Source organism: Mastigoproctus giganteus, chromosome 1, assembly GCF_048544385.1.
Source record: "Mastigoproctus giganteus isolate SK-2022 chromosome 1, ASM4854438v1, whole genome shotgun sequence".
Classification (NCBI taxonomy): domain Eukaryota; kingdom Metazoa; phylum Arthropoda; class Arachnida; order Uropygi; family Thelyphonidae; genus Mastigoproctus; species Mastigoproctus giganteus.
In genome coordinates this window covers 41,273,552-41,286,932 of record NC_143575.1, presented here as the reverse complement: position 1 = coordinate 41,286,932, position 13,381 = coordinate 41,273,552, and the positions used below count along the sequence as shown (strand labels likewise).

Genomic DNA, 13,381 nt, shown 5'->3' with positions numbered 1-13,381 from the left:
ATGGGTACCAGGTCCAAATTTATGTGAAATATCACCAACAGAGGTGTTAACCACTACAATAAAATAAAACAAAAATAAACCAAAAATAGACTGACCATTATGCCCCATCTCGACAGAGGACCACAAGGCCAATAATGGTCAGGGAATTGCTGCATTTCAATCGCTGGACAAATCGCCGCAAAGAAGAATCATTCGAAAGATCAGCCTGACAGCCGATCCTCAGATCAAACCACCAATGCAGAAGATTTGAACAGCGGTGGTCCTGATGCAGCGAAAATTTAAAAAATAGAACACTATGACCACTTCAGTGCAAAGCCACGCTACTGACAAAGTAATCTCAACCAGATTATATAGACGAATGATGAACTATGGATGGCAGCACAGTCGCAGCGTTAGCAATTCGCCTACTACTGTCATGTGATATAATTATACATATATTTGAATAGCGTTTAAAATAGTTGGAAGCGAACTCTTTTATAATAAAATAAAATAGTACAGCATACATCAGAGGCAGCAAAAAGCATATTCCTCTACATGATGCTTGAAATATAACCATATAAATAAAAATAAGAGTTAAAATAAAATAATGCCAGCAGTATGGTAAGACAAGAGCGAAAATAATCCCAATTAAACCAAAATCGAACCGGGGGGGGGGGGGGGAGAAGAGTAACAAGTGTAGAGGAATATGCTTTTTGCTGCCTCTGATGTATGCTGTACTATTTTATTTTATTATGAAAGATTCCGCTTCCAACTATTTTAAACGTAGGCGAATTGTTAACGCTGCACCTGTGCTGCCATCCATAGTTCATTATTCGTCTATATAATCTGGTTGAGATTACTTTGTCAGTAGCATGGCTTTGCACTGGAGTGCTCGTAACTGTTCTATTTTTTTAATTTTCGCTGCATCAGGACCACCTCTGTTCAAATCTTCTGCATTGATGGTTTGATGATCTGAGGATCAGATGTCAGGCTGATCTTTCGATTGATTCTCCTTTGCGGCGATTTGTCCAGCGATCGAGATGGGGCATAATGGTCAGTCTATTTTTGGTTTATTTTTGTTTTATTTTATTGCAGTGGTTAACACCTCTGTTAGTGATATTTCACATAAATTTGGACCTGGTACCCATCAGAGGGGGTAACGCTAAATTTCTATTTAATTGGCTTTCAAAATTCAATGAATTATTATTCTTTCATTTAGATTTTCTAAATTATTTTAGAGAGTTTCTACTGCAATATTTTTACTCTTGTTACACTTCTCCCCCTCCCCCCTATTTGATTTTGGTTTAGTAATGTGCTTTTTGCTGCCTCTGATGTATACTGTACTATTTTATTTTATTATGAAAGATTCTGCTTCCAACTATTTTAAACGCTATTCAAATATATGTATAATTATATATATATATATATAAAGCACTTTCTTTGAACACACTGGTATTCAAAGAAAATGCATAACCCCTTAAAATTGTAATTGTCATTTGAACAACATAAGTATATGGCAATATTTCTTACAGATTGCATCAGATAAGATTGGCACATGTAGGTGATGACATAATATTGCATCAGTTGTTACTTTCAGCTAGATAAGCATGCTCTGCAAGGGCTGCAGTCATTCCTTGCTTGTGTCAGGATGGCGAGTTACATGCAGTTGACGCCACGAACAGAGTGCTATTGTTGCTTTACATGAGGAAGGATATTCTTCCCGTTATATTGCTTATAGAGTCTCTTGTAACCAGTCAACAGTGAGTAGATTTCTTTCCAAACTCAAGAATACTGGTTCTGCTGATAGGAAAAAAGGAACCGGATGCAAACGAGTCTTTACGCCAAAACAGGACTGCATTTTTGAACTGCTTATGTCTTTAAAACTGTAAAGCTTATTCATCTGAGCTGAAAAGAGAATGGGAAGAACATACAGGAGTGGTAGCAAATGCAGTAACAGTCAGAAGATGCCTCTTAAAAAAATGGACTTGTAGCCTGTCATCCTAAGAAGAAGCCCCTCCTCATACAAAAAAATTAAAAAGGCTCAATTAATTTGGTGTAAGGAGCATATCAAATGGACTCCCGAGCAGTGGAAGTTGGTTATTTTCTCGGATGAGAAGAAATTCAACCTGCATGGTTCTGATGGGAGACAAACGATTCACCATAGATATGGTAAAGAATACCATCCAGACTGTATGTTGTCTACAGTGAAATTCCCTACCAGCCAAATGATATGGGGGTGCATTTCATATCGCAGAGTAGGTCACCTGCAGTTTATAAAAGGTTCTGTAAATGCCAATGGATACATGGCTATATTGGAAGGTAAATTGCTGCCAACCATTAGAGACCATTTCAACCTGCCAAGTAACTGCAACTTTCAGGACAACTCTGCTCTTTGTCATCTGGCAAAAAGTGTAAATAGGCACTTCTGTAGTTACTTTAGCTTCATTTCTGCATTAAAAGTTCGACAGTAATGTGTTTACAATTGTTACAATTGAAAAAATTGTTAGAAGAACGGTCCATTATAATTCTTAGCTGGCCAGGAAACAGCCCATACCTGAATCCTATAGAGAACTGTTGGCATTATGTGGAATCTGCAGTTGCCAGAAAGAAACCAAAGACCTTTTGTGAACTTCAGGAAGCCATAATTCGTGTTTGGAGCCACGAACTAACAGTTGATTATCTTCAAAAATTGACCTTGTCAATGCCTTGACAGTGTTCTGCTGTCATCAGGGCCAGAAGCAGTTCAACTAAATATTAGTTTACACCTGGTGAACTTTTCATTTTGTTTTCCATTTAAAATGATAAACTGAAGCAAATTTAGGGGTTCTGATAACATTTCAGCCATAATTGTCGTGTTTACAAAAGCTGTTGTATAAAGGTTGCAAATGCTCATTTTAGAATATTTTGAGAATGCCTGTCAAATATTACTTAGCTTTGCTTTAACTATTAATAAATACCTTTTGTTTATATTTCTATTTGGGTTGCTAGTCATTAATGTAACATACCATCGCAAAAAAAGGGTTAGAAATGTGAAATTCCTAGGTGATGCACTTTTTTTGAACATCAGTGTGCATATATATATATATATGTTGACCTGGTTGTCTAATTTACATTTATTTATGTTTTCCCTCTTTGGCATTGGTGAAATATTGAGGGGTGGATTTGTGCATCCCACAGTATGTTGATGCTACCATGCTGCCTGCAGTCTACAGTGATACTATCGTATAGAAATTTTGCACTTTTCACATGTATTGTGGCAGACTGCAGTCATTTTGAATTTTCTAACCTAACAGCTGTGCCTTCTATTTTGCTTGATTTTCATAAACATTTACTGTATAGTATGTTCTTACTATTGCAATAAATATTACTGCATTTTAAAATATGGGAGTTCATTTTTGATTACTCTGAATCTGTGATCAAGTTCAAATTGAACATTACAATGTTTCTTAACTTTTCTCTATCAGTGTACTCCATCCTCTCATTTTAAAATTATAATTAGACACTTTCAGATGTAGCAATGTTATGTTTCAAGGCACTCAAATCCCCTAAAAGTATGGACACATCTTAATTAAAAAGACATTAATGTATGTAACAATAATTGAACAATACTCTAAGTTATGAAATGTTTTTCTTATTTCCACATTGGGTCATTCCTTTTCAATTACTTTTATTTTCTAATGAAACAAATAAGAATCAAATAATATGTTTTCATTTTCAGTATATTTGGAGATATTGGTGATTATGTTGCATCATTGGAGAAGAGAAATGAAGAAAAAGAAAAGGAGAATACAAAGGAGAAAAATGCAGAAAAGAAACATTCATATTTTGAAAAACCAAGTACAGAGGTATGCATCATTATAATATATTGCAACTTATATTTTATTATATGAAATTCCCAATTTTATGCTTTTTTCATATTAGCTTATTTGAACAGTATTAGATAATTCAGAGAATCTGGTAATTTCTTTTTAATCAGCTTTTTTTATATATTTTTTCTGTCACAGGACTTCTATATGTATGATTTTTTTAACTGCCTCTTGAGTTCATTTCTATCTCTTGTTTCAGGCAGTATATTTTTATATATATTCTTAGTTCTAAAACAGTAAAATTAATGTTGGAAACAAATTTAGCATTCCAAAATCTCTTTCAGAGCTAGTTTTACCTTTTCTTAACTTAGTTTAAAAAGTAGTTAATAGCTTGGATTAGGGCATTTTTCATACCCAAGGACATTTTTCTCTGGATAACACATATCTAGATAAAAATGTTTTTGCTACTTTAAAAGTCCTTACTGCTGACTTAAAAAGGAACAGCATGAATAACCACAAATAGTTAGAAACATCTTTGTACAGTGATCCTCTTGGTTAAGGCACAGTCTACAGATCTAAGTGAGCTTTGAGGTTCAATGCCTTTTTACATTGGTTGGCCTGGAATCAACAGTGAAAGCATTCTAGGCCTTATTTTCTTTCTTTAGGATGATGGCTGGTACATATCTCCACTTTTTCTGAACTGCCGTCCTCTGCTTTTGGATATTGCTCTTGACATCCACAGATGAGTGTGGTGCCAGCACAGTGGCAGTCTACTCATTCTTCTTTGGCAATCATAAGTCATCTGAATGTGTGATATCAGTGCAAGTGAATTAGTTGAAGAGGATACATTGAAGGACCTCCAAGATGGCCCAACCTTACTTCTCTTTGATTTTTACCTATCAGACAGAGCCTGGAACATTTGAACAGCTATTTATGAGAATTATTGCAGCATTCATTTGAAAAATTTCTGAAGTCAACAGTTATTGTCTAGCTGTTTTACCTTTTTTCCTTATCAAGTTTCTTTATATTGCTTGTTTTGAGCTCCATACAGTGTGCTAGGAAGCGATATCGAGGAGCTGCTTATTCAAGAACAGTGGCCCCGATTGAAAAAAAAATATATTATTGGATCCTTTTGCTTTAGTTTTTCATCACCAAACTTCTTTTCTTAGGTCATCCTCTATATACAATAGTAATAGTGTTTTAGCATAATAATAGTGTTAGAGGGGTTTACATAGAAAAGGGTAAATCAGTTATTTGCATCAAGCCATATATAAAACTATAAAATTTCCATGATAATAGGATAAAATGCAAAGTCACAGTGGAGCCAGCAATGGGGATTTCAGCACTAAGGAAAGCCTTATAGTGATGTCCAGATAAGTTTAATCTTGTCTTGCTTAAAACAGTGGATGCCAGAACCAGGCATAGCATCCAACACATAACAATTGTAGTACCAGACAACGGTATTGAAAAAACAAAAATCTGACTATCTGATGTGCTGAAGATTTGATTAAAGCATTTGGAGGTCTCGTAAATTGCTGTGGTATCTAACGGGACAGGAACTCCCATATACTGAGGTATAACCGGACAAACCATTGCACATTTACTAGGTGGTAGATGACTCTCATCAACCAGTGCAATACCACCACTTTGCTTATTGGAGGCTCGAAATGGTGGAACCCATGCTTAGTCTCCAGAGCTAAGTTCCAGTCAACCCTTCCCCATCTCTTCCATCATGCAATATGATTGATGACTTTTGAGGTTATCATGGACATCGTGGCGAGATCCAATTTTCCTTACATTTCGAGGGTACAGCTCTAAAACAGTGTTTGCAGGCCGGCCACTAGTTAGCACACCAGACCGACCCTATTGGTAACTCTTTAGGAGGCTTCCGGATCAGCTAGTGCAGTGGTTTTCAACCGGAGTGCCGAAACAACATTCCAGGGGTGCCACGTAATTTGGTTTTAAGTTACTTAAACTTATTATTATTTTTTAATTTATATGTTTATTTCATTATAAAAAGGTGTACAGTATCTTTTTAATTTTGTGGTCATCTATAATTGATGTTTACTTAGTACCTCTATATAAAGAATAAAATTATATACTGTATATATAGACTATGTGTATTTTAGTGCAATTGCATCATTTATGCACAGCTAAATATAAATTAGCAAATTTGCAATAGCAGCATCGTTTAAGTTACATCTCATATTGTGAGGCTTTAAGCCCTAATTCATTAGATACTGTATATATAGAGGTGCCTCCGTAGCCAGGTGGGCAGGAGCAGCAGAAGTGCGTAGCACACGCTTCTTGATTAGACCGGGGTTCGAGCCCGTGACCACCAAATACGGAGGATGCGGAAAGGTCAGAGAATGACCACCGCATATCCCTGGAGCAATATGGCCTTAGTTGCTAATACTCCTAAAAACCAAAAACAACAACAACAACTGTATATATATAATTTATATTATGAAATGTAATTTTTATAATTATATTATTGTAATAAATATCATATAACATTTATATTTTTAATATTATATATATATAAAATATAGAAAAGTAATAAATAACTTATGTAAAGTTAACTAAACAAGAACTAATTGATGCCATCTATACATATCTAGATAGAACATTACATCAGTCTTATTATATATTTTTTGTATAGTTTAAGTACAATTAGTAAAATAGGTAAGATATATTTCATATAGGATAAGCTGGTAGCTACTTAACCCTATAATAGCCATAACTGGTCCACAAGTCCAAACCTAGTAAAAAATAAAACAATTAATAAACATAATAATAATATATATCAAGTCAATTAGAGGAAATAGGACACATTGAAAGGGACTTTATCGAGGGCTAACCCTTTCGATATGTCCCCTACAATTAACCCGGCTATCAGTTTCTGATATCATCTGCCTGTTTAACATGGTCAAAAGGTAATTCAAAAGATAATTAAAGTTAGACAATAATTGGAGACTAAAATTTCATTACTCATACAGCATGTCAAACTAATAGAGTAAGCTTATCTGTGAAAAGATTTAAACCTCCCAAACACTTCCTAATTCATTTCACAAATATACATGGTCTCAATTCTAATCTCAATGATGTCCATTTCCACTTGCAGTCTACCAAACGCCATGTACTTTTTCTGACAGAATCTCAGTTATCGGTTGATTCAACTACTGCTCATCTCAGTTGCCCAAATTATTCGCTGTATGATTCCTTTCGCTTCAAAGGTTGTACTTGTGCATATGTCCGTTCTGATATTCCGTCAGAGACTTGGTAATTTGGAATTTCCTCTTTTTGATCTTCTCTGGCTTAAAACCGCTCTACCTCATTGTGTCTAATTCATCTGTTGTCTCTACCGTTCTCCCAACTCCACTAATCATTTGGAGCTCTTTGACTTTCTCCAGTCCAACTTTCCTAACAGTGGGTTAATTTTCCTTGATGATTTTTGTGTTCACAACTCCAGCTGGCTTCTGTTTTCTAGTCACACCGACCCAGCCTGTCGAGATACTGAGGCTTTTTCAATTACTAATGACCTTGCACAGATTGTTGATTTACCTACAAGAATACCAGACAATCATAACCTGTATGGTTAGGATATCAAGCCAACACGCTTGATCTTTTTCTCACAAACAATTCATCTAAGTACACGGTCGAAGTGAGAGGTCCTTTAGGCACCTCAGATCACAACTTGGTGATTGTGTCTTCTCCAGTGGAGCCTTTATCCCATTGTTTGGCATTACAAGAATGCAAAATGGGATGACGCAAAATTTCTTTTCTTCTTTTCCTTGCTTGGATTACTGTTTCAAAATTTCTGATGTCACTGTTTGCTCAGATTGTGTCAGTGAAATTATTCTTGCAGGAATGGAATCCTTTATCCCACACTCCACTTTAAAATCTTGTCCTTTATCTAAACCTTGGTTTAACAATAAATGTGCTAAGGCTGTTCAAGAGAAGAATGTTGCATATCGTAATTGGCTTGTTTCTAACTCTTCAGTTTCATTTTCTGCCTACACCAAAGCTCGCAACAATTGTAAAGCAGTTATTAATCAGTCCAAACTAGAGTTTGAACAGGCTAATAGTAGAAAACTTGCTTCTTGCCCTAATGGTAGCCGAGCATTCTAGTCTCTTGCCAAAGCTCTTGGCCCCAACTTTTGCCCATCTCTGTTCCCACCTCTGTCCAAACCAGATGGTTTTGTTCTCACTTCAGCCAAGGATAAAGCTGACCTGCTAGCATCCCATTTTTCTTCCAACCCATGTATTAATGATCTTGGTAAAACACCTTCCACCATTCCCAACACGCTCCATTCAATGCCTCCTGTGGTCTTCCGTCAAAAGGATATCAGAAGGATTTTGATGAATCTTGATGCTAAGAAAGCTACAGGTCCTGATGGTATTTCTCCATTTGTTCTCAAAACCTGTGCTCCTGAACTTACTCCTATTCTTTGCCGCCTTTTTTCACTTTCTTATTCCAAAGGTGTTTGCCTTCTGCTTGGAAATTTGCTCATATCCAGCCAGTTCCTAAAAAGAGTGACAAATCCCTCCCATCCAATTATCGTCCCATTGCAATTACTTCTACTCTTTCTAAAGTAATGGAGAAATCAATAAACCGCCAACTCTTAAACTATCTAGAAACCTTCCATCTGATCAGTAATCGCCAGTATGGATTCCGTCAGTATCGATCCACTAGTGATATTCTGACTTATGTTACCCATTTATGGACTAATTCAATGGAAAAGTTCGGCGAAACACAAGCAGTTGCTCTTGACATCTCAAAGGCTTTTGATTGTGTTTGGCATAAAGGTCTTCTAAACAAGCTTCCATCTTATGGTTTGCCAACTGTTTTTTGTAATTGGTTATCCAGTTTTCTCTCTGATCGCTCGCTGAGGGTGATGGTAGATCTCTCTCTGTCTTCTAACTTCTCCTCTAATGTCGGTGTCCCCCAAGGTTCAGTTCTTTTCCTCTTGTATATTGATGACCTTCTTCCATTGACAGGAAATCCTATCCATAGTTTTGCTGATGATAGCACATTGCATTACACTTTCCATTTTGAGAAACCTTGTTCTGCTCAGTCAGATTCAACTTCTTGGAAATCTGCTACCAATTCCTTAAATGCCGATCTCCAGGTAATTCTCTAGCGGGGCAAAACAACTTAGTTGTTTTCGATCTTTCTAAAACTCAGTCTTGTCTTATATCTCGCAAAAAAGGATTCTTCTGCTCCTATGCTTATCTTTGGTGTCACTCCGATTTCTAGGCAAGTTGATATATCTCTTTTGGGGATTACCCTGATTTCTAATCTCTCTTGGCACAAGCATATTACAAATATTGCTTCCTCTGCATCTAAAAAACTTGGTTTTCCCTTTCGCTCTCGGCTTTACTTTCTTCCAAACAACTGTTTACTCTTTACAAATCGCAAATCCGCCCTACCATGGAATACTGTTCCCACATCTCGGGTGGTGCCCCCAAAACCTCTCTCAGGCGTCTTGATTCCATTCAGAAGAGGGCAGTTATGTTAATTAATGAGTCATCTATAACAGAGTCTCTCCACTCACTGTCTTATAGACGTACGTGTTGGCTTCTATAATTCCCGCTCTCTCTTTCAAAACAGTCTAAACACATGCCGCCACCAGTCAACATCCATTTACTGTCCAACTTCAAACTCACAGAACCAACTTTTTGTCTTCCTAGTTTATTTATTCAACTGCCGTTTTCTGGAACAACCTTTCTTCATACGTATTTCCAGAAAATTACAATCTACAGAAGTTCAAGTCCAATGTCAATAAATATCTTCTTTCGTCTTCTCAACCTCCAACCCAAGCATGGTACTAAGTACTATAGGTTCTAATACCTCTCGTGTTTGGGATTTACATAAAAAAAAAAACATGGTCTCTGAGACAAGATAGAATGTTTATCATGTGTATGGAAAATGCATTTTTGAATTGAGCCAGGAATGAAAAGAACACACAAGGTGCAGGCAGCTGGATCAGACCTTTCAGAGTAGAAAAATCAAATGGCCAAAGTATACAGGGTGATTCACTACCAGTGCGACAAACTTGCAGGAGGTGTAGGGGGCACAAAGACGAATCGGAATCACATAGCATTGCAGGGTCCGAAATGCCTTCGTCGTGTGGTAGTGGACGTTGAACGGGAAGTCGCGTGAACAGCAATCCTGCTGGAAGTCAGCATTTGTGAACCGGTTCCCGAAGCAGTAGGATGGACGAGTATTGAAACGTTGAACTGGCCAACATGCACCTCACGTATGAAGCTGCAGACTGTAACGAGCGCACCGCTCTGCGCTTGTACCAGGAACGTTTCCCGCACAGGTGTGCTCCTCATCATATGATTTTAATCGTATGATGAGAAGGTTATGTGAGACTGGTTGTTTCACGAGAGGTACCATGAATCGAGAGCGAACGACGAGGACGCCAGACAATGAGGAGAATGTCCTACGTCTTGCAGAAGGCAATCCGAGTACGAGTACTCGAGCAATAGGCCAACGATTGGGTATTTCCCAATCCACTGTATGGAGGATACCGTCAACAAACCAAATGAGTTCATACCATCTGCAACGCGTCCAATCATTGGAGCCTGCGGATTATCCACTCCGGAGGACTTTTGCTACTTGGTTTCTTTAACAGAAACGGTTCGCAAATGCTGACTTCCAGCGGGATCGCTGTTCAAGCGACATCAACATCCTCTTCAACATCCTCTACCACATGACGAAGGCATTTTGGACCCTGCAATGCTATGTGATTCCAATTCGTCTCTGTGGCCCCTACACCTCCTGCAAGTTTGTCGCACTGGTAGTGAATCACCCTGTATAAAAAAGGAGGCTGAACTGCAACACAAGTAATTTGTAATTATGTCCACCTACAAGTGCCAAGTTTGATTTCATAACTCAGATTGTCCAAGAATGTAAATAAGAAACTTAAAGAGAGTGAATAAAAACTATAACTTGACATAAATAAGTTATTAAAATTTTGTAATTTTATATCTTTCTACTTGAAAGTTAAGTTTAAAATTAGTTTTTAACATTAAAAGCTGTCCATTTTATTTATTTATGTTTAATTTTTCTTTATTTTTGTTTATAGGATGACAGAGTAAAAGATGAGGAAACAGAAAATCAAGAAAATCAAGAAAAAGTAAGTCAAAATATTTAGGCTGTAATAAGAAACTGTAGCCTCTACAGTTTCTGTTTTTCCATATTACTCTTGGTTGTTTTTTTAATGCTTTGAGGGAAATCTTGACATAACTTAAAAGCATACACTTTGAATATTCTTGATTGGTCAGTTCATTGTGTACTTTTTATCCTAAGAATATCAAAGACTTTATCATCAAAGAGTGTGAAATATGACTAAGAGAACAAATAATACCATTATCAAATTGATTTATCTGCCTCTGTAGCCGAGTGGTCAGAAGCGGGAGTGCAGTAGCACACACTCTTTTAGCAGACTGGGATCCAAGCCCTTGACTACTAAATACGGTCGAGCTGCCAATCCACACTGGACCAGCATGGCAGATTATGGTTCATTTCCCGCAGCATGAATTGTTGAGAAGGCTTCCATCCTGCAGTGTATTTATAATGGCTGCTGCTTTTTAATCAAATTAAATTTGATTCCTGGCTTTTATTCTTGACACCAAAGTTAACTTCATACAGCATATTATTCCTGTATGTACTCTGAAGGAATTAAACTTGCTTAAAGTAATCTCGTTCATGACATGGGGGGGGTATCACTATACTTTCTGCATCTATATCACATTCTCATTTGATCATGTTTGAATATATGGTGCACCACTTTATGATTCAGTCAAGGGAAATATTTTAGTGCTATTGATTCATTTTCTTCTACATATAAGACTTTAATACTTCACCAATTCTCAACTTATATGTAGAAGAAAACAAACCACCTTTGTTTATCAGAAGAAAAATTTCTCACATTTAAGGAAACATTTAAAATATGAAATCTTCTTTCCCATTGCATAGGCCATATTTATTTGAATTGTAATATGCAATAGTAAGCCAAATGAAAAAAGGTCTTTAGGATTATGATTTCAGAAGTTTAAACAAATTTGCAAAGTTTGAACATATCTTTCAATGATATTTTTCAGGATTCAAACATTTTAAACCCTACTAATCAGAAACCCCTCATTGTGGCAACCAGGCAAGTTTATTCCTCCAGTTTTGAAAATGGGTAAGCATGCACTAGGAAATCACAATATGAGGCAGTTACATGCAGCAACTAACATACTAGCATTATAAATATATAGATGGATCTAAAATACAGAATCATTAGGTCCTACAGTAATCTCTCCCATGACTACTTTTGTCCTGTGGTTATTCCAGGATGTTCAGCCTAAGTATGCACATTGTCCCCTGAATACTAACTGATACAAACATAATATGCTGCCGCAGTATCGCCTAAGATGCTAATGCACTATAAAACAAATAACAAACCATGACCACTATCTATTATTTTGCCATCTATTTACATTACTAAATTTTATACAGTAAAGTTCACACTGCAGCATCTTAAAAATCTCTTTAGCCCAGAGGTCATATGGACTCTCTTAGTGCAATATCAGCAATAGAAAGTCTCCTCCATTGCATCTATACACAAAACATATCCAATCATGTTAATCCAGTTGGAAGAGATCGATCATGCTGTTTTTGCTGGATTCGTACACACACAATTGAATTTCAGGTAATGAGCAGGCTGATCATGCAGCAAAACATCTCACACACACCAATTACTTAGCAGTATAGGTCCCTTTACACAGGGCGCCTCCGTAGCCAGGTGGGAAGGAGCAGCAGTGCATAGCACACGCTTCTTGATTAGACCGGGGTTCGAGCCCGTCACCACCAAATACGGAGGAGGTGGAAAGGTCAGGGAATGACCACCGCATATCCTGGAGCAATATGGCCTTAGTTGCTAATGCTCCAAAAAACCAAATAACAACAACAACAACCCTTTACACAGATCATAATGAGTCATAAGGCAAGTGTATATGCAACAGTGGATACAAATATGGCACATCCAAATGATGGGGTGTTGGTGTGCCATGGATTATTCTTGATCTCTTGTTTTTTAGTACTGATCAAGAATAATTCCTATAGTAAGTGATTGTTTTACTTATGATATGACCCACTGGGTTGGGCCTCTAATTATTACAGTTTTTCTCTAATTATTACAGTTAAAATTGTCTTAATAGACAATTTGAACGATAGTGCAATTGCTTTCCGTATCCCTTTGGTTTTCTGTTATATTGGTTATTAGGTTCTGGTTCTCAATTTTCAGGAGAATATCCAGTTTTATTTTATTTTATTTATTTTATTTATTTTTTTTTTTCAAGTTCCAAAATGAACTTAATATATTGAGATACGTTGTTTATATTGAGATATTTGTGGATTACTCTGAGGTTCTGCTCACTGTGTGGCCAGATTATACAGATATCTTCTACTGAGCAAGTCCATGCCTTACCAAGATGTAGACATTTAAAAGAGAGTACCGATGGGACTACTAATTATTGCACAATCATAAGAATATGGAGTGGATGCACACAACAAATAACAGATAAATTTAGATATTTAT

At 36.7% G+C, this 13,381-nt stretch overlaps 1 protein-coding gene across 1 annotated transcript in view; it reads left to right on the top strand.

Moving 5' to 3' along the window:
* Positions 1–13,381, top strand: part of beag (IC cytokine homolog beag) — a 109,746-nt gene that overhangs the window by 62,719 nt on the left and 33,646 nt on the right. Inside the window, exons 12-13 of the mRNA XM_090379778.1 lie at positions 3,698–3,824; positions 10,883–10,933. Of these exons, the coding sequence (XP_090235904.1) occupies positions 3,698–3,824; positions 10,883–10,933 (178 nt within the window). The remainder of the gene's footprint in view (positions 1–3,697; positions 3,825–10,882; positions 10,934–13,381) is intronic.